Source organism: Typopeltis vanoorti, chromosome 13 (genome assembly GCF_054136105.1).
Source record: "Typopeltis vanoorti isolate ZY-2024b chromosome 13, IOZ_Tvanoo_1.0, whole genome shotgun sequence".
Taxonomy (NCBI): Eukaryota; Metazoa; Arthropoda; class Arachnida; order Uropygi; family Thelyphonidae; genus Typopeltis; species Typopeltis vanoorti.
Genome location: NC_143561.1, coordinates 77501495 through 77524986, shown reverse-complemented (window position 1 = coordinate 77524986; position 23492 = coordinate 77501495). Strand labels below are relative to the sequence as shown.

Below are 23492 nucleotides of genomic sequence, written 5' to 3'. Positions count from 1 at the left end.
GGCCATCATTTATATCACATACTTTCAGTGTATATTTGAATTTTCTACTGTTCTCTACACTGAAGATAGTTTGCAATATACGAACTGAAATATCTATGTTGTTTCAATTGAAACAGCTTAATTTTATTAAAATACCTCTACTGTAATTATGTATATATAACGATATTGCATCAGGAATCAAAAGATGGCAATCTTTACAACATTAGCTTTCTTTTAACTTTATAACTTCAAAAAGTATTTCATATCTCTATGAGCTATTAGAAGTTGCAACAAAGCAAAAAGAATTGTTAAATGAAATAACTGTAATGTAAGTGAGGACACAGATAACTAGAGGTTAATAGAACAACATTTGGGTGAGTGGGTCTGTGTGTGCAATGAATACAGATATGACAGAGGCTAGTTTCTGTGTTGAATAAAACAAGTGGATAAGAGTGCTGATTTAAATGAAATTACTCTAATATGAAAGTTTGATGCTTTAAAAGAACAGCAATGTAGATAAAACTCAACAAATTTCTTGCATTTTCTTCATTACAGTCCATTACAGAAATACTCAAGGAACTTATGTTAATGCAAACACAACAGGTGGTGTCTACCTTCCTACCTGCTGAAGAAGCTGTTCTTTTTATGTTTTAAACTGGCTCACTAAATACAGCACACCCTCCCACAGACAATCCACTGGCAAGTTCAGCTCTTCTATGAAGGAATTCCAAAATGCTTGGAACTGAGACATGTAATGAATCTTCTGATCATTAAATATCTGTATATAAAGATGTGCTATTATTTTCCTGTCCTTTATACTTTGTTACATTTCCCTAATATTTCCACACCTAGAGAAATGGCACACTGCACATTTACAGAAATTTGATGTTAAGTGAAGAAATACTACCTGTGACCTCTTCATGAATGATTAAGTTAGAAATCACTGCAACAGAAGAATATACAGAATGAAATATAAGTAATTAGTTTTCATTGTCCATCAGCAAGAATAATGATGTTTTTCAATTTTATTTTCATGTTTTTATTACTAGAATTTGCATAATATAAACAATGCAAAACATAGAAATAAACTTAGAGAATTTTTTTTATTTTATTGCTGCAAGCAAAATTAGACAAATATCATGTAATATTTGAAGTGAATAATTAATCATGGTTTGAACATGAAAATGCAAGACATTTATTATATTGTGGCCAAAAGTAAACAGTTTGAAGTTTACAAATAATGTAGATGGAACTGTTATGAAGAAATGAAAGTGTCATAGATTGGTTGTCATTTCCTCGAAATGTTTGTAGTGATTGTGCTATAGAAAATAGAGTTTGATAGGAAGAAAAGTAGTTATTTACACAGGCTAAGTTACTTTCAGGAAGGTCATATAATTTCTCTTTATAAAAAGAAAAAAAAAAAAAAAAACTCCATATTATCAGCATTACCTGTTTTTACAATTATTTTATGTGTGCAATATTTGCCATTTTTTCTGGTTCTCACTTTGCTTGTTTCTTTTTCAAAATTCATTTTTGTTTTCAATTTTTCTAGCATTCTGTGTGGCAGCATGCCAATCACATGCATGATGTCACTTATGGTGACATCACACATCTTTGACACACCTTCACAATAGCTCTGTCAACTCAATCATGTGACTTTGCTAATTTAGTGAGTATCAAAGACAGGACCATCATATAGCAGTACTGAAGGACACATCAATCCTAAATGTGTTCAAGATGAGTATGATAAGTAATGCAATCTCCACAATGAGATAACTGATTCTGTGGAGACTTGGGAATAATACTAATACAACATTACTACCATCTTCAGATTAACATTCAATAAAGACTTGTTTAGCCACTCAAAAGACTTCTTTTCCATCAAAGAGTTCACTAAATTAATCATTCATGTAACTAGCCTTACACAGGAACCACTACATCAGAAAGGAAGAACATGGATGCCACAGCCTTTTTATTCACTGCACAGGTCTTTCTGAGCATGACTTGGAAACACAATATAGCACTGACTGGAAAAATACTAGGCTGCAGCATTGCACCAAGAAATTACATGAAAGAAAATTCAAAGAAGCACATGAAAATTTCAGATGGACTTAAGATTCACTCTACACACATCTGATCCATTTAATAAATCAAAATAAAACAGCATGGTGACCAAGTTTAAGATTTCTGTAACGTTTGGTTATAATAATGAGAATCCTTACTTCTAGTATCCACATACTCTGTAACCCATAACTAGCTTATAGACTGATCTTACCCCCCCCCCTTATATATAAAGGACCAAGTTGAAGCTCACAACAATAAATTTATTAATGAAATTTATTGTTGATAGCTATCAACAATAAATTTCAGCATAACCTTAAGCCTGAGAAACAAATGTACACAACACATCAGTTTGTTTCTCAGTCCTAAGCTTAACTGTTAGCCTAAAGAGCAATGTCTAGTTGTTAAAATTTTAAATATGATGAATTTTCTTTTATAAAACAAAAAACTAAGCCTTCAATTATAGCTCAATCACATTTGAAACTTTTTACCACTGGCTGTGAAGACTAATCTAGATTGTACAGTTTAGCCATATTGTAATTTACCATCATGCCATAACTGATTAACTGTTGTCACATGTGTGTATATATATTGTATATATGTATGTACTCCATATGACAACCTTGATATCCAGATCAAGGTTGAAATGTTCGTATAATAATTTTAATGGAAGTTGTGTCTACAAATTTGTTGCAATGCAAGTAGCGAGAGAGAAATCATACATAAAATCAAGGCATGTGTAGTCCTTGTAGAAATGGCATTTCCATCCATAGTGCTAGGCTGTCCAAAGGTTCCAAGTTCGAATCTAGTTTTCAATTTTCCCAGTTTTTTTTTTTTTTCCCCCCAATAAACTCAAGAAAATGGACTACAGAACACACACTTTTTCAAACAAAAATATATTGCATTTGGGACCATGATGTGCAGGCACTTTCCTGCCTCTTTTCACTGGATGCCATTAAGTTTAGTGATAATCTTGAGCCAGCTATTTGATTGGCTACAGTGGAGATTGACAGGCAGTCCTTCAGTCTCCAAAAGTTAGGTCTAAAACGTCCTATTTCCTACTCTCTTATGGGGAATAAAATGTTTTTTTTTTTTTTTTTTTTTTTTTTTTTTAACACATAGGTCAAGTAACTGTTACAGGAGAATAAAGACCAGTATATTTCCACATGCATATTCACACTGATACACTATATTAGAACAAGTAATGAATGACCTGTGCTATTCAGAATTTTGTTGTTTTTTATTTAAAAAGGAAAAAAGCACTTACTATTTTCAATTGTAGGTTCATATGAATCAACAAATCTTCCCTCTACAAACTGTATTGTTAATGATGATTTTCCTAGAAAATAATCAGATCATTCATATATACATTATGAATCAAAGTAAGTTTATAAAATCACACTACATAAGAATAATAACTTTCCAACAACTGCATTCAGAAGTTCTGCATGTGATCACCACTTTAAGGTGTAAAATATGTACCACCTTACACATTTGAAAATTAAGATTTCTAAATAAATAACAAAAACTGCAGCTTTGATTATGTTACTGCCTATTATGAAAGAAATGTATTGTATCATTATAGATATTACTGCTACATGGATATATCCATGGAGTCTGTAGACTCATCGAGGGAGGATCTAAATATTATGCCAAGCATTATCCAACATTCACATCATATCTATTATACTCTGCTTTGAACTCATTCATAATTGCAGCACCCACAACAGATGGCAACCTATTCCACTCCACTCATTCACTACTTCTTTCACCACACATCATTCCTGCTTCCTATGCAGGGTTCGCGTGTTACTTGGATGCGACTTCTTTTTGTTAGTACCACTCCAAGACCGGCTAACTTGGCTATGGCTGAGGAAGGTCCTCAAATTCCTCACGTCTTTGACAGGAATCAAACCTGGGACACTCCTTCCCCAGTCATATGGTTGTGAAGCGCAAAGCCACTAGGCTAACTGCACGGACCCACTCATTCACTACTCTCCAAGCAAAAAAAAAATCTAACATCCTTGCTATCCATACTCCTGCTCAATTTCCAAGATGGACCTAGTTCTGCAAACACCAGACCTGTTCTGAAAAATTTTCTCTGTATTGATCCTGCAAAAATCCTTCAGAAATTTTTGAGGAATATTTTTGTATATTTCAATCACATTACCCCCTTGTTTGCCCCATCAACCAATTTCTGTAATCCATAAACCTTTAACCTATCCTCCTAAGTTACTTTCTCTGGATCTATCACATTAAACTAACATCCATTCTCCTTTGCCCATACCGCTAGTCTATTTAAATCATCCTGCCACCATCTTGGTCACTGGCCTTTGGATCCTCTCCATCTCATTCCCAAAAAACCAGATTTGTACACAGTAATCAAGAAAGAAGCCTTAGAAATAAGAATGACTTCCTATCTCTGCTTGTTAGTGTGCTCTTCAATAATTGTATTCCTATGAGTTATCCTGACCACTTTAGCAATATGCTCCCCAAACTTCAGCTCTATATTTACTACATCCCCAAATTCCTTGCTTCTATGTCCTGGAGTACAGCTCCATGAATATGGTACACTGCTGTTAATCTTTTCACCATAAAATCATAACCTTACACTTTGCTACATTAAACTGACATCCATTCTCCATTGCCCATACTGCCAGTTTATTTAAATTATCCTGCAAAATTTTTAGCATTTTTGTTGATTATTGCTCTACTTAATTTTGCATCACCAGCAAACAACTGAATATTTCTTCTCATACCATTCCCTACATCATTAATGTATAAATGAAATAATAGTGGCTCAAGTATAGAGCCATGCAGTAAAGCAATAGTCACAGGACTTATAATTGACTATTTTTTAATAAATGCCTGGTATCTCTCTATTGGCTTCTTATGTGCATTCAACTTCATATCTAACCCCCCATTTGCTGAAATTTACTCATCAGAATTTCATACAGTACTTTAGCAATATGCTTCCCATTCTCTTTTCTGTTCATCTTTTGTAACAATAAACATGAAACTAAGGCTAAATAAGTACAATGGCTTTGCAGTTAAAAAAAAAAAAAAATAAATAAATAAAATAAAATAACTCAAAAATCACACAAAGCAAATTTTGCATATTCAACCTTACCATCACCCATGGCATCAGCACAGTGGCGTAGCTAAAGCTGTTGCTGCCCCTCTCAATACACACCAAAAATACTACAAAAAGTCAAAACGACGTATAGGGAAATAAATTAAAACACTATGTTTATTTTTGAAGTAAAACTTTAATTTCGACATTCAAAAATTTATTTTTCTTTCTTTTCTGTTAGCAAAATCAATGACATTGTCGAAATCTATGTCATAGTAATGTAGGTAATTCTTAATCAAATTTTATTTAGAAAAACTGCTCTCACAACTATCAACACTTACAGCAATTGTGAGGAAAATTCGCAGTAGTATTACAATATTTAAAAATGAGTTCTCGAGACAGTATTTTAGAATTAACTGCAAAGGTTCAAAGTGCTGCCCGGGGCAGACCACCTCCCCTAGCTACGCCACTGCATCAGCAGTAACTTAAATAACATGCATCATCATCTTCAGTCATCCAAACCCAATGTTCTGTTTCTGACAACTTCAAATTTCTACTAAGACAACCATGCTCATCTTAACTGCCAAATTATAACCTGCATGCTTTCTGCCATAAGGGAGGTGCCTGTGCTTTTGTGCATTCTGATATTCCTTGCCAAAAGGATGCCTAACCTAGAATCTCACCTTTTTGACCTACAGTGGGGTTTTAAATTTCTTTGCCATATTTTGTTTCCTATCTGCTGCCTCTACTGGAATCTCAATTCTGAAAATCATTCTGACTTCTTTGATTCCTAAAGCTCTATTTCATTCAGTCAAAATTTCCAAACAGTGAAGTCATCCTTCTTAGTGATTCCAATGTCCACAATTCTAACTGGCTTCCTTTTTCAAATTTCACTGATCAAGCTGGAAGAGAGGCAGAAATTGTTGCTGTAAGAAATAACTTAAAACAGATCATCTCCTACCAGAATTCCTGACAATCTTCTTCACTCATCCAACACTGAATTTCTTCTTAATTAGTTCTCCTTCCAGGTACTCTGTTCAGGTGACTGCTCCTCTTAGCCATGGTGGAACATTCTTCCTTCAGCCATTCACAACCTTATATGCTCTGGTTGTGAATTTGCATTACAACAATGCAAAGTGGAAGGACTTACATGACTTCTATTCCTCATTTTCATGGTCAGACTAATGTTTTCATTCTTCAGATCCAGATAGTTGTGATCTTGTTACAGAAATAATCTATATTGGAATGGAAACTTTCATTCATCACTCTGTTCAAATTTTCCCACCCATATCTAAATCATGGTTCTTCCAGCGCTGTCCAAGAAAAACAGTCTTTCCCAAGTGGCCAAGAGACCAAAACGTTAGTTTTTTTCACAGCTTACATAGCAGCCTGCAACTTGTAAAACCCCCATTAAAAGGGCAAAGTCTAAATTCAACAAGGATAAACATAGATAATTCACACTGCTTGTGAAACTGGCAGTGTCTTCTGGTCCCTCACCACAGCTGTTAGGCACAACTTTTGTTCCTCTATGATACCTCCTCTATCTCACCCTAATGGTAGCATTGTAAAATCACCTAAGAGACAAGGCTGATGCCTTGGCTTTGTTCATCTCCTCCAACTCCTACATAGATTACTATGGTAAATCAGCTCCTTTGCCTAGAATATTGCACCTCATGCCTACTTCAAGTTCCACCAAAGACATCAGAAAAATCTCAAATAACTGACACCACAAAGAGAGCTGGTCTGATGGAATCCCACCCACTGTGCTCCTGAACAAACACCTGTTCTCCATCATCTAATCACTAAACTGTACTCAGCTGGCATCCACCCTTCAGCATGGAAGAAAGCTCATAAAACCAGTTTGCCATCAAGCTATCGACCTATTGCTGTTACATCAGTTTTGTCTAAAGTAATGGAGAAGGTTATCAACAGTCAGCTTCTTCAACACATTGAAAACTGCTATCTAATTAGTGATCACCAGTATGGATTTCATTACTCCAGATCCACAGGAGACCTCTTGGTCTAAGTCATGTACCTTTGGACCCATTCCATGGAAAAGTTTGGAGAAATCTTTATTGACATCTCTAAGAATTTTGATTGGATAGCCATGGCATCAAGGGCTTCTCAGTAAACATCATTTGGACTGTCTTCATCCTTGTGTAAATGGATTGCCAGTTTTCTCTTATTATCATATGAGATAATTGTGGAAGAGACTTTCCTGTCAATACTGGTGTCCCTCAGTTTCTGTCACATCATCCACCCTCTTCTTGATTTATATAAACAACCTGCTCTCACTGACTGCAAACCCTATTAATAGTTTTGCTAATGATAGCACACTCCACTCTTCTTACTCATATGACAAGCCTTGCAAATGCCTCCCATTTCTACAGGAACTCTAACAGCTGCTCTACATACCTTTACAATTGAACTGCATACTCACTGAACCTGCTACTCCCAGTCATCTTTCATTTCTACCACCCAAATCCTGTGGAACAGCCTCCCTCATAAAGCATTTCCAAAAAAAACTATAATCTCCAACACTTCAAGAATATCAACAGATTACTCTACTCATGACCCTGCCTACACAGCATTTTTTACTATAGGCTTTTGTCTTTTGTGTATGGGAAAAATATGGAAGAAAAAAGTTGCTTTCACACTTATTCTTTATGCATTACATGTTGATCATTAGATATGAAGGATCTTGCTCTTCTGTCTCACATAAAATTTTGCAATCTATTAATAAGTCACATGATCAGATACATGGAGAATTAAAAAAATAATTAAATATGGTGCCATTATCCAAAGCAGCACACTCAGTTTTATAACTGCCTCTAATTATATATGAATACAAATATATATTTGTATAAAATGACTTAATGAGGAGCACTGCTTTGCACAAGTTCAGCTTTTATATTAACTGAAATTACCCAATGTATTAATATGAAAACATTTCAGAATGCTACTTTTATTTTATTTTCTAAGAATCTCTATGAGTAAGAATTTCATCATGAATTTTTCATTTAATACTATATACCAAATAGATGGGCCTCCACAGCTCAGTTGGTATTGATGATTTCCTTTGGATGGAAAGATCTTGGTTCAAATTCCATCTATGATATGAAGAACATTTTTGTAAAGGCTACAAAAGCTTTTCAACTACAGGTGAACTAAAAGCTGGTCTCCTATAGAGGTGGCAAGATTTTTCCTCTTGTAAACTCATGTTTTTCAGGGCACAGGTTAGAAGAACACATACAAAATTTAGTCATAATACAACACATGACCACAACACAAAAGTATGGTCATAAGATACTAATAAAGCCTCATAGTCTTTGTTGCTTCATTGTAAACCCAAACAATCAACATATAAAACAAAAACTCTTTCCATTTTTTTTTTTTTGGCAGGCAGTATACCAAATAAAAACAAATATAGGCCTATTCCTCAGTCAATTGAACATACAAGAAATATCAAGGTAGGTTAAGATTGAAAAAAGCTTGTCCAAATAGCAACTGCTTCTGCTCTCTCACCAAAGCTGTTGGTTGTAACATGCCTAATTGTTCCCATCCTCACTACACTTGAGTGGTTCAACATCATCAACAATGGAATAAATCAATCTCCTGGCTTCTTAGTTTTCCTCCAATTCTTGCATAATTCACTATGGCAAACATCCCACTGCCATCCTCACACTCGACATCTGAAAATTAGCCCATGTTCCCTATTCCTAAGGCGGCTGAAAAATTATCAAATCACCATGCAATTTTTCTTGCCTAACGTTCCCTGCTAAGCCAGGGAAGCAAAGGTGCAAGTCACATCTTCTGAGCAAATTGGTTGCCTTGGGCAGTGGAGGGAAGGAAAGAATTTTGGAAAAAAATTTCAAAACATACTTTATATTTATAAGCTCTCAAGTTATTATCAAAACAAATTTAAAAAGTAACTTAGCATGAGCTACTATCAGTTCCTACCTGTTTTTATCATTTGACCATGCACTTCATTAGTGTCATTTCTGACAAGTGAAAGACTGAGTTGTGCATGGCCACATAATGGCCACCACACAACATCAGCAAAACAATTGCCAGTATGAATTCCATCAGTTGATCGAAAGAAACAATTTAAGTAAGCAGAACCCATCTTTTGACAAATATGATTTTTTTGCCACTAAGTGGTGAAGAATGCTGTGTTCAAGATCGCCATGAAAAGACAAGTTTAAATTTTAAAACTGTGTGTGGCAGTAGTGATAATTTGTTATTTAAATGCTGCTGTTGTATGATAACTGTGATCGGTAGGCTGCATTCAGTGTAGTTCAAGTTCTGTATTTATTAATTTCTTTGTGTTTCTGGTGTGTAGCTTTGAGCATGAATAAAATGGCAGTGAGACAAACTGATGCAAAAGATGAATGCAAGTGGCACGGTACCTCACCATTTTTTTGAAAATGGTGAGGTACCTTGAATGCAACATGTATGCTTGGAGAGAGAGAGAGAGTGAAGATATTTATGTGGAGAGGATTAATAGGAAAGATGAGAGTTTGGGTGTGCAAGAAATGTAACATGCATATGGATTATGAGATACTGAATGTGAGTAGCAGCAGGCAAAAGATGTTGAAGCTACAGGAGTAAATGTTGACAGTAAAACAGAGGGTAAAAGTTCAGGCGAGTTAGCAATCCTGAGTGGTAAGGCAGTATGCATATATGGCAGCGTTAGCAGAGGCAGTTAATAAGAGAGCAGGCATAGCTGGCGGCAAGTTAGTAACGATGAACAGTAACACACCATAGGTGCAAGGTAGTGAAAATGCAATTGGTGTAAATGGCAGTGAGAAAGTAATTGAAAGATGACAGTGCAGTTGGTAAAGATGAGTCAAGAGAATGAACTGAGAAGAATTACAGATTTGCATGGAAACGCAAGGAAGAATGGAGACAAAAGATTTGAAAGAAATATCAACTCATTTGAGAGTAGCAATGTATGAGGATTCAATAATTATTTAGTGAGTGAAAAGGTGCACATGGTTTGTTTTCTGGGAGGCAGAATGAGCAGGGTGATTGAATCACATAAGAGGAGTAAAAGAGTTAACAGTGGTAGATGGCACAAATGATTTGACTGGTAACAAGGAGAAAGTAAGGATAGATGTCAAGAGGCTCAGTCAAGCATGTTGCCCAGGTATGATGAGTGAAGGCAAGTGAAGATTATGGTATGCTAGCAGAGTTGCATGAGGAGAAAGGAGTTCATTTTGTGAACATGTGGAAAGAATTTGAGGGATGGATAGAGCTATATAAAAGAGATTAGCTACATTTAAATGGATGTGGTGCGAGTCAGTTGGAGAAACTGAAAGAGAATAATGGCTGAAGTGAATGGAAGAACTTGGGAAGAAAGATGTTGTGGAAGAGCAGGATAGTAAGGTAGAAGATGTTTGTGAATGGAGAGGTGAGTGGCACAAGTGAAGAGAATGAGAAAGAAGAAACACAAGGTGAACAGGAAAATGGAAGGTGGGGAGGGGAGTCATAGGTGAACAGAGAGACACTGTGTGAGAAGTGTAGATGATGGCTTTGGGAGTAGATATGCGAGTACACAAGAATTGATTAAGATTCTCAAGGATGCACATCCAAGAAGTGGGATCAGTGGTACTTATTATAGGAACAGAAACAAGCTCATGTATATGTTTACAAATGTTAGTATTTATTCAAAATAAGGAGAATGAAACTGTAGAATTGATAGTTCATTTTCCCAAAAACTGTTGGAATAAGTGAGACATGGTTGAACAAGGATGACATTCTGGAAATAGAGACTGAGAGATATATAGTCTTTTGTGAAGACAGACAAGGCAAAAAAGGAAGGAGCACTATTGATGATGGCAGAGGAGTTGTATCCATCTAGGGTGGAGATGAAAGGAGCAAATAGTGATACTGGTTTTGAAGCCGTATGGCATGAAGTAGAGGTGGACAGGATGAAATGTTAAGTATGGTGTTGCTATAGACCTAGTAAGGTGGAAGGCAGTGAGAAGCAAATGTTTAGGCAAATTTGTCTGGCTAATAATAAAAGGGCAATCTTTATGGGTGATTTCAATTATAGTAATATAGACTGGAATGCTGGAACCAAAGAGAATGAATTTGAGTTTTTGAGGGACAACTAACTTAAGCAGTAAATAACAAAGGACAAAACATGGGTCAAGGGTCTTGGATGTGATCATCTCATCAGAAGATATTATTGTAAATGAAGTATCACATCTTCTTCCAGTTGGTGACAGTAATCATGAAGTGATCACTATGGTGGTGGCTAGCCATATCAGGACTTTTGTGAGAAAAGGTTATACATGGAACTATAAGGCAGGTGATTATGACAAACTCAGGAGGTGGACTGTAGTGATATCAGGGAATGAGGAACTGGAGAGGAAGGAAATCAGTGCTACCTGATACCCACTCAGGAACTATCTAGAATAGACAATGACAGAGTGTATCCCAAAGGTCAGGAGATTAAATAAGGTAGGGATAAAATGATGACTGAAAAAGTAAAGCTGCAAACTTGTTGAGAAAAGCATTGTGATAGCAGCACAAGATGAGTGGCAATAATCCAGCCTGCTTGGCCGAGTGGTTAGTGTACCCACTCTCCAACCAATAGGTCGCAGGTTTAAATCCCACCGTGGGTATGGATGTTTGTAATTGTCTTCAGGTGAGAGATGAATTTCATCGCCCAGTGTGAGACCACCTCCCCGCTTATTGGAGGCCTGAAGTGGCTTGAAAAAGTATTATGTTTGGTCCCTAGAGCAGTTTCCAGACTATGTAAAAATAAATAAAACTCTAAGCCCACCTACAGTGCAAAACATACTGTAGGTTTATAATAACCTTTTTTGGGTGGGAACCACACATAAAAAATCATGAGTACAAAGAGCATGCAAGGAAGGTGACTCACTTGGTAAGGGTAGTAGTGAAAGTGCAGTATGAGCACCAGTTAGCAAATGAGGCTAAAAGAAATCCTAGGTAGTTTTTTTTTCAATATGTGGCCAGTAGAAGGATGAATAATTATGGGAGGATGATGTTTGGTTAGTGATAATGGGAGAATGGTAAACACTGAGGAGGACATAGAAGAGATGTTAAATGAGCAATTCATTAACGCATCCCTTCCTTGTGATTGCAGAACTTGAGAGCAATTGGAATGGGAGAAGGAACAACTGATGGCAAGTGAGTGAGCAGGAGGTATATAAGAAATTGAGTAAACTTGATGCTAACAAAGCAAAGGGACTTGATATATTACTGCATATCATGATGGAATGTTTCAGGGAGTTAACAACAGCTTTAACTTATTTTTTTAACATGAGTATTAGATTGTCCCAAGTTCCAAAGGAGTGGAAAGAGGAAAAACTTGTTCTACTACCTTTAAGCAGTGATAAGATGAAGGCTTCGAATTATAGGCCAATCTGCTTGTCTGGAGTGATTGTCAACGTGCTAGAGAAGCTAATGAGGATAAGGATTGACAACTGGGTTGACAGCAACAGAATTTTCTCTTTAATAGATGTGTTTTAGCAATCTGATTACTTATTATAACGATGTGATGAATACACTGGACAAGGGGGGGGTGATGCATATACAAGTAGTATATTTAGATTTTGCAAAGGGGGTTCAATAGATTCCCACAAGACAAGTAGTTAAATTGCTGATGGAGTTGGACAGGAGATCAGTGCATTGGATTGGAGATTGGCTGATAGATATCAGCAATTTTGTATGTGGGAGTGATATCCCAGAAGAGTAAAGTCAATAGTGGTGTGTCCCAGGGGTCTGTTTTGAGATCATTATTGTTTAATTTATATGTAAATGACATTGCAAAGGGCTTAAATGTTATATACAGTAGTTTGAAGATGATGCAAAGTTGAAGAGTTATGACAGATGTAGCCTGCAAGAGGACTTGAATACTGTATGAATATGCAAGTGTGTGGGGATGTCAGTGTAATGTAGCAAAGTGTAAGGTTTTAAAATTTGGGAAGCAAAGATGAGATGTCCGAGTATAGAATTGATGGGAATATCTTAGAGGAGTGAAGGAGATGAAAGATCTGGGGATGATGGAGATAGGGACTTTGAAATTTCGTGGACATTTTGCTAAGATTGTGAAGATAATACACAGCAGATTATGAAAATGATGCAGAAAACACCAACATGTAGGAGTAAGGATGTTATGATTCTACTGAATAAGGCTCTGATCAGACTGCACATAGATGACTGTGCACAGATTTGGTCAATGGGTCTCAAAGGGATGAAGACATGTTGGAAAGGGTTCAGAGACAATTGGGTGGGTTTCTGGTCTCAGGGATGTAGAGTATGAAGGCAGATTGAAGAAATGCAAATTGCAGACTCTAACAGAAAGAAAGGCGGGGGGGGGGGGGAATGACTGAGATATAAAAGTTGGTAAAGGGTTACTTGATTAATGTGGATCAAACTTTTCATAGAATGAGTGGAGACGAGGAGAACAAGAAGCCACCCCCAGAAGCTGTAATAAAAGGGGTGAGGTGTAGGTTTTTTTGCATGAAGAGTTGCAAGTGATTAGAATGCACTGCATGAAAGTGCAGTGAATGCATTTAAGTCAAGGTATGATGAGCTATGCATGTCAGAGCAGGACCTTCACCATGAGTGTCTTAACTACATGGACTTTTGATGATGATAATAACATATCTCCAAGGTATTTAATCAGGTCTGAAACAAAGGTCTGCTAAATAAGCTTATATCATCCAGCCTGCCTTCTGTAAATGGATTGCCAGCTTTCTGAGTGGATGCACATTATGTGATGTGGATCATTATCAAACTTGGCAAATAATGCTCGGCTGCAGTTTTGCTTATGACAGTACACTGCACTCCTCTTAATCTGACTAATCCTGCACCACACAAATTACTGCAATCTCCAGAATAACTTTAATACATTAAATTCTGATCTCTAAACCATATTACAAAGGAGTAAAACACAAAATTATTGTAGGAGTTTTTTAATATGTATAATGAAAAATATCATGTACAAAAAGAAGTTTAGATGGTATATACTATAATCAGTGAAAAAAATAAATATTTATGGAAAGTTTGTTCACAGAAATTATGTCTATGAGTTTTTGTTATGCGAATATTTCTGTATATACAGTAAAACCCCAAAGTTAAGGGGTAGGCGGGACCAACAAAAAGCGCATAAGTCGAATTCGCATAACTCGGGGTATAATTTTGCATGTAATTTATATATACAAACATACAATTGGGACTAAAGGTTTACAAAAACACCTATATTTTTTAAGAAATATAATCATAATTGTAGTTTTTCGTACATAAAAAAAGAAAGTTATTTCGATGTCGGTGGTTTCATAAAATCTAATAGATTTGTCTGACGGCATAATGTCTTTTTCTTGGAATGCAAAATTTCTTCATAGTAAGCCAATGATTTTTTTATTCCTTGCCTGGTGGCTACAATTCGTTCCTCGTTAGAATCTATGTCCTCCAAAATCTGTAAACCTTTATTTTATGATTGTTCTTACTGTGGATTCCTGTAGATCAAACGTCTTTGCTAGCTCACAAATTTTCATTCCACCTTCAAAATCCTTAATAATGTTGAGTTTTGTTTCCAAAGTCAATGTTTTTCTTTTCTTGTTAGCTGTAGAAGAATCGGACTTGCTTCTTTTGGATGACATTATTATTTTTTGTGATAAAATTTTTATTAAGAACATAACATTAAACAATCACAAGGTTTGTATACTATAAAAATTGTGTATGAATGGAGACCGCACGAAACATGTCAGTGCTTGTTCACAGCATGTGCGACACTGGTGAATGCGGCCGGCGCCTGAAAGATACGACTAGTGGTGAGGCATGAAGTGGGATGGGAATACATACATATAAGAAAACCGCATAACTCCGGATTCACGTACGTTGGGGTATGACTGTATTTCTCTATTCACACATGATGATGAAGGGAAAATATACCTAGTCTGTGAAAGGTACTAATACTTTACAGTTTTAGAACTTTGAAAGTCTAATAAAAAAAAAAGAGAAAAAAAAAACTGGACAATCACCTAATTAAGCAAAGTGAGACAGTGGATGTCTACTGTGGAGAGAAAAACTGAGATAATGTTTCTTCCATTTTAATTTTGATTATTTTTTTTAATACACTGGTGTGTCATTTCATTATGTAATTACATTTAATTTTATTTCAAATCACTTAACTTTAAATTTGGACTTTAACTGTAATCTTATTTATTTTAACCATTCACTAGGTGGCATCCAGGATGTGACTCAGCTCTAAGTAGAATTAACATTCCTTGTTGTAGCTTCATCTTGTGATCATGCCAATGCACTAATGATGATCAGTTAGTTTCTGTTTCAAATATTTGCAGTAATAAAATTACTATATTCTTGTGAATACTTATGTATAATAATACATTTTTAATGTCTGTGTGTTAGGGTAACAGAAGATCATGAGAACTAATCCTAGTGGTTAATGTGGAATATTGAAAACAGGATCAAGAACTGTTTCATGAACATTCACATCTGAGAATTTACAATGTTCCACAATCTCTATCAAAGTAAATTACATGGGAAAAGCCCTGGAAGTAATAGAAAAAATTATAAGCATGCTATGTTAGACACCACTGATGATAGTTTATCTATAGCAACTAGAATTATATCAACTTATGATATTGTAGTCATCTAAAAGTAAAATTTTTGCATTTTAATTATTTGGGTTGCATAATAACATATCTACTAAAAACAAAGGTATCAATGAAAAAAAGAATTACAGAAAATCTGTGGAACAATTAAAAAAAAAAATATTGAATAAAAAAAAATTAAAAAAAAGACAAACTCAACTTAAATTTTATAATAAGGTAATGGTCACTCCCACTCAATGATATAGTTCAGAAACATGGGCCGTTAAAAGGAAAAATCAAAGTAAAATACAGGAAGCAGAAATGTAATTAAGAACAATTACATACAAAATTAGATCATATAAAAATGAAGACATTAGAAGAGAGTTAGGTATTTACAACTTAAATATCAAGGAACATAGAGAGAGAGAGAAAAAAAAATGGAACAGATATTTATTTAGGATGGAAAGATAGCAACTGCCAAAAGAAGGAGCTTCTTCTGGATAAATATAAAAAAGAGAAAGACCAGCTGCAAAATAGGAAGACCAATGAAGCAAGAAAAGTTAAATGCCTAATTCTTGATGAAAAAAAAAAAAAGATTATCTATTCAAAGTGACAATGGTGGATTGTGAAGGACATCTCCTCTATTCTAATCACTATTGCAGTCAGGATGCAAGTAGTACATTTTTTATTAATTTGGCATTTTGAAGACTTGGAAAGAAATATATGTTCATTATTTGTAACTTAATTCAATTCTAAGTTTGGAATAACTTAATTGCAAAGAGTACACAATACCTCTACAGGAAATGTTTGTAAAGAAGAAGCTCCCATCACAACTATGTATATACTGAATATCCTTGCTTTGAAGTCAAACTCACTGAAAAGGTCACCCACAGTGAGCCAAGATTTTTTAATGGCATCTCCTCTATCCCAAAAGCCTAACCTAAAGTCTTCTAGACTGGTTGAAAATACACACTTTTGATACCAGTATGAATACCTTTCTTTGGACATGGTCATTCTTTCATACTTCACATTCTACATATAGGTACTGGTGATTATTCATAATGTTTCATTGTATTAACAATACAGGAAAATAAATATTTATTGAATTTAATAGTTCACTAGATTTCTAACCAGCATCTGAGCACAAATTACAACTGCGATAAACACACAGTATTCAATCAGATTGTTGTATAAACAAGTTCAAACAATACATCCAGCTAGAAACACTCATCTGTTCTCCTAAGTATTAGTAGATATACATATCCTTTATACATATCCTGAAATGTATAAAGTTCCTTGTGCCTGTAATAATTTGGCCTACTTTAGATGACTACTAAATCTCTTACATCTACCTTGAACATAAAAACTGCATCTGTACAGCAAGTCACAACTAGAAGACCATGTTCTAGATATTTCTTCACACAGAAAGGAATGGGGGGGGGGGAACTGTGATATATAGAAGTCTCTATATATCACAGTGACGAACAGTATGGATTCCGCCACTTGTAATTTACAGCTGATCTTGTTGCTTTCACCACTCACCTATGGACTCAAGATCTGGTTGCAGAGCAGGGAAGGCAGACTATAGGATGGCAATTTGGTGAGAAACTCATGTGGCTGCCCTTGACATTTCAAAGGCATTTGATCGAGTTCAGCACACAGGCCTACTAACCAAATTGCCATCCTATAGTCTGCCTTCCCTGTTCTGCAACTGGATCACTCACTATGTGTCATGGTGGATGGCTTACTCTCCTCAGATTTCCCCACCAATGCAGGAGTACCCTAGGGTTCTGTTCTTTCACCCACCTCTCCTCCACTTGTATATAAACAAGCTGCTCTCAGAGATTTCCAATCCTATCCATACTTTGCTGAGTGACAGTACACTCCATTCTTCTTTTTCATTCGACAAACCTGTTAGTGATCAAGTATTACAATCCTCAAGATTCACCATGAACCTGAACTCAGATCTAGCTATATCTCAGTGGAGCAAGGACAACCTTGTAAACTTCAATGCCACCAAAACTCAGTTCTGTCTCATCTCTTTCAAGAAAGGGCTTGCATCCCTCCCACCTTACCTACAGTAATACTCGGATAACCAAACATGATAAGATCTCTTCTTGGACTGACTTGCACCTCTGATCTTTCCTGGCACAACCATATTTAAATTTGGTTGTGCCAGGTTGTGCATATAGCTTCCGCAGCAGCCAAAAAAAACTGTACTTTTTCGCTCGCACAAGACACTACTTCACACCTGCTAATGATCTATACAAAGCTCAAATCTTCTTAGCCATGGAATATTGCTCCCATACTTGAGGTGGTGCACCAAAATCCTCTCTAAGATCGCTTGATTTTATCCAGAAGAGGGCAATCTGACTAGTGAATGATTCCTCTCTCAAAGACCCACTACAATCCCTCTCTCATAGACGTTCAGTTTCTGCCTTGTGCCTCTTCTACAGGTACTTAGGTACTTTCATGGACAGTGCTCTGCTGAGTTGGCCACTATTATTCCTCCACTCTCCTCTAAAATCATTAAAACAAGAGCCACTGCTAACTAACACCCTTTTACCGTCCATCTTGAAACTCACTGAACCAACCTCATTGCCTCCTTTTTCATTCCACTTACTTTTGTCCTTTGAAACAGTCTCTCCCACACTGCCTTCCCCAAAGATTCAACCCTCAGCTGTTCACACAAAATGTTAACAGACTCCTACTTTTTTTTTTTTCTATTTCTCTTGCCTATATCACACTAGTGTGGGCAAGTTAGCATTTAGTGTGTAGACCACACACATATATATATTGGGTAAAAATTTACAGTCCTTGTGCAGTTTTAAATTTTCATAACCTCTGTTCTATACATAACGCAATCTGTAAAAAATAGAAACATAATTTAACAAAGTTTAGCATGTACCAAGTGTAATTCATTTATTTATTGCTTCAAAGAAGAGAGGGAGTAAATGTGCTGTGGGTGGCTGAGTTAATGTCAGTACAAAATATTTAGAACCCATTACAAACATGTATCACACAGGAATTCCATAACTAACTAGATGAATAAGTTTAAAGCAGTGGTTCCCAAAGTGGGCAGTACTGCTCCCTTGGAGGCACTGGTACGATCCAGGGTAGCAGTAGTGGCCTCATGAGCAAAAGGGGGCTTTGAATTGAAGTAAAGGGTGGTGAAAACATAAAGGACAAATATTAGGTACTAAAAAAAAATTTTTAAAGTTATATCATCAAAAATTTTGATAATATAACTGTTGTATAACGTACGTAAAGGTTGTAATGGTTGCTTTATTTTCCAAGGAAATGTACAAATGCAAGTTATTACAGCCAATCAGCACTGAAGTCCAACAACAGATCTTAAGTGTTGGTAGGCATGCACTTTCAAGTGATCAGGATTTTACAAATCTAGTACACATCGGCAGGAACATGTGCATGTTATAACTTGTTCACTGTATAATACTATAAATATGTGAGACGTATGACATCAGTTTTAGATTGTTTCTGAATTGTGTGACAAGCAGTTAGCAATTTGATGTAGTGCATATTCAATACCTAGTCGGAATCTTACTTACACGAATTACACACAAAGCAAATTATTGTTGTCCCAATAAAGTTTTTTTTTTTTTTTTTTTTTTTTTTACAGATACTATCATGGTGAACCCAAGAAGAAATATAGATAATATAATACTGAATATTTGAAATATGGCTTTATTCAGTCACCTACAAACAAAATATTGCCAATGTGCCTGATTTGCCAAAAAGTTTTTTTTCAAATGAATCTATGAAGCCTTCAAGACTAGATAAAAAGTTCATGCTGATAAAAAAGATAAGGATTTATCGTATTTTCAAGCACTTAAAGAAAAATTTTTGAAACAACCAACATTGACAGTATGTTTTCAGTAGTATCCAAACTAGATGATGATGATTGGTTGTGCGCCACTTACATTTCCTTACTGATTGCTAAATCTGGAAAACCACATAATGTTGATGAAGAACTAATCTTACCTGCTGTTAGTGAGGTCATATGTACTGTACTGCACAAGCCAGCCTCTGATATTATCATGAAAATTCCTTTGAGAAATAATACAGTGCAACGAAGAATTGATGAAATGGTCCAGGATGTTGAACACTCATTCTTCTTCTCTTCTGCTCATGGTGGGTTGAGTTCTTCAAAGCCAAATTTTTGCCATTTCTTTCTATCTGCCATTCTTTTTATGAAGTTCTATTATATAGTTTAAGTGGGTGCTTTCTTCAATGGTGTCAATCCATTTCTTTCTTAGTCTTCCTCTGCTGGGCTGTCCTTCAATTCTACCATTTAATAACATGTTTGGTAGTCTTTCTGGGTTCATTCTAGAAACATGTCCAAACCAGCTTAGTTGGCTCTTTTTTAGTGCTGTAATTATTGTGTCTTTAAAGTCAAGTTCTTCTCTGACTTTTTTCATTTGTTTGTTTTTTCTGTCCAGTTCGTTCTATTGCTTTTTCTTAGGCATTTCATTTCAAAAGCACTGAGTTTATCCGTTTCTTTTTTTCCTTAAGATCCAGCATTCTAAGGCATAGAGTACTGTGGGAATTATCATTGTTTTATATATCTTTAATTTGAGTTTTTTGGTTAATCTTTTATTGTTCCATATTTTTTGTAGTCTGCCCATTATTATCCATCCATTACTGAGTCTGTGTTTGACGGTTTCAAAATAGTTTAGATCTTCGGTAATCACTGATCCTAGGTAATGGAACTGCTTTACTTGTTCTATAATATTGTTTCCTATTTTCATTTGGATTGCTTCCCTTTTTCTTCCTATTACCATTAGTTTTGTTTTACTAAAATTGATTTTCATATCATATTTGTTACTTGTTTGATGCAGCTTGGTCAGCATATTTTCTCATTTTTCTTGGCTGTCTGTAGTGATAACTATGTCATCAGCATATTTTAAATGTGTTATATTTCTTCCATTTATAGTTATGCCTTCACACAACTGTAGTCCTTGGTCTACTAGTTCTTTTAGGTACAGGTTGAATAAATATGGTGACAATGGACAGCCATGCATAACTCCTTTTTTAATTGCTATTTGATCTGTTTCTATGTTTTTGTAATTCACTATTGCTTATGTTTCTGAATAGTAATTCTTAATACAATTTAATAGGTATTTGTCAAGCCCTCTGTTTTCTCGAATTTTAATGAGTTTGCTTCTGTTTATTGAGTCAAAAGCTTGTTTCAATAAAACAGCAGTAGTTTTTTATTTTTGTCTCTCATAAGATCTGCTAATCTGTTTAATGACTCATTATGTATTTAAAAATAACCCAACTCTCTACAACTTGTCTACTTTACCAGGAAATGAAGCCCTACCTTTAGCATATGTATGCATAAAAGAAGAAAAAATTTGTCAAGAATTATTAATTGCTAAAAATTTGCTAATTGACACAGAATCAATATTTCATGCATTGGAAGAGTTTTTTTTAAATAAAAAGAAATCCCTCTAAATAATATCTTGTCAGTTTCTACCGAAGATGCACCAGTGATGGTAGGGCACTATTGCGGTTTTATTGCATAGTTCAAAGAGACAGTGCTAAATGTATTCACTGTACAGTGCGTGATTCACCGTCAACATTTAGTTGCCAAAGGATGCCCGTTTAAATCGATTTTATACGCTTTCACTCTGCTACAGTTTTTAGAAAACAGAGATGATTCTTTACAAGCTAACTTGATTAATTTTAAAAGTGACATAGCCTATTTGACTGACTTGTATAACAAATTTAATGAAACAAATCTACAGCTCCAAGGAGATGAGCTGAATTTAATAAAAACAAAAGATGTTATTTCTGCATTTGTGTCAAAACTTGTCCTGTACAGACAAAACTTAGGACGAGGAGAATTCAGCCAGTTACACATTATAACACTGAATTGACAACCATTGTACTCTGCTCAAGCTGCCAATTTATTTAAATTAGCTTGTAAGATATCTATATCACCTTAATCAACTACTGTTCTCCCTAGTTTTGCATCATTGGCAAACAACTGAATATCCATCATCAAATCTTCTGCTATATCATTAAATTTTGTTTCCAATGCATGAAATGAAACACGTCTGAACTACAGTTTATCCTTCGAATGGGGATGATTTAGGTTGGAAGCGAGTACTGGACTATAAATCTTTATAAAGGTTTCAAATGATGGAGAGTTAGTCAAACACTCAGGATTTTTAATGTAGTTTAAAATGGCCTCCCAGAGTCTTCGGACTTAGTGGAGGAATCACGTAATAAAAACAATTTTCATCACTGCTCAAAACATTAACACGCTCAATTATGACACTTTGTTGCTCTCATTGTTTTTGCATCGGTCGTAATTACAATTTTTTTTAAAAAAAAACTTATCCAGCTCCCTTTTTCCTACATTTACGAATTCTACATTCGAGATATTTTTTCATTTATTTTAAAAACTGATTTCTAAATTAATTCGCAAAAGCTAATTAATGCACATTAAAAAAAAAAAACAGCTTACATCCATAAAATCAGTCGTATTCTGGATATGCAGACAAGCATTTAGATTAATTGTTTATATTACATCATACTACAAGCGATCTAAGTGGCGTACGAGAAACATCATCTATATCATCATTAATGTGATTAGCACTAAAACCAGTTTACCGACGAAAAAAATACTCTGCATGAATTCTACATTCTTCTTAAATGAACACTTCGAATGTCAAATAAATTCTCAATTTACAACTTTCAGTTCTAACAATCATTTTCTCAAATAAATATAAACTACGTGGTTTTCCTGCAGATCAAAGGTAGGCATTAAAGACGAATGCAGAACGCTCCTGAGATCCATGAGATTAAAAACATATTTAAATAAAATGCCATTAAAACTTGCCTACTGAACGAAATCCCATTATCGCTATTTTTCTCTGTTTTGGAGGCATATTTGCAAAATCACTTTCAATTCCTTTTACACAATTTAAAAACACATTACAATTAAATTCTTATGTTTATGTAACCCACTTCCAAGTGGATATAAAACCTTGATAAGTAACATACAGCGCCACGTGACTGCCTAAATTCTCTTATGTCTATCTCCATTCGCCAGAAATAATTCTACAAGATAAGAGCAACTAACTCAGCAGAAAATCGATTTCATATTTATATATAATATGATGATAATATGTAAATATATATATATATATATATAATATTCATCTAAGCTTGATTTGCTTCTTCAGTCTTAAGTAAAAGGCTAGTTATATTTCACTAATTCGAGCCTTACCCAACGGCGTATGAGTTGTGGAAATATATATATATATATATATATATATATCATGGCCCCCACAAGGGTAGGGCTGACAGGGCTCTAGCCTGGGGACCAGGAATTAGGGGGCCTGTTTTGTTGGGTCGGCCAGTTAAGTGAGACTAACAAAAGACAAAAAGAAACTTTATAAAATAAGAATGAATATGTGCTGAGAAGGACTACTAGCTTTTTGAAATCGTTTCCAACCCATTTTCCATCTTTTCAGACTTATGGTTACGCTTCTGAACTTCCAAATCGAAAGGATTTACTTTAGTTTTCGGTTTTCGTTAGTCTCACTTTCTATGCACGCCGTCGTTTCAATGCCGACGCTGCCCCGATGTTACCAGCACACTACCCTACCGTGCCTATGCTACGGATGCTGAGAGAATTTTATTTTATTCATAAAAGATAAAGCTTTATTTGATAGTTTTAGTAGGTTAAGTTGATCTCAAGAAACTGAACATTTTCTACAAAATTCTTTATTTGAGAAGGATTTGTCTTATTT

The 23492-nt window shown here is 35.2% G+C and overlaps 1 protein-coding gene across 1 annotated transcript in view; it reads right to left on the bottom strand.

Annotated features, from left to right (window-relative positions):
• Rheb (Ras homolog enriched in brain) overlaps positions 1 to 22725 on the bottom strand; it is a 146220-nt gene extending 123495 nt beyond the window's left edge. The window contains exons 1-2 of the mRNA XM_090402874.1: positions 22577 to 22725; positions 3308 to 3379 (exon numbers count right to left, since the gene is read on the bottom strand). Of these exons, the coding sequence (XP_090259000.1) occupies positions 3308 to 3379; positions 22577 to 22625 (121 nt within the window). The 5' untranslated portion in view covers positions 22626 to 22725. The remainder of the gene's footprint in view (positions 1 to 3307; positions 3380 to 22576) is intronic.
• Positions 22726 to 23492: the final 767 nt, after the last annotated feature.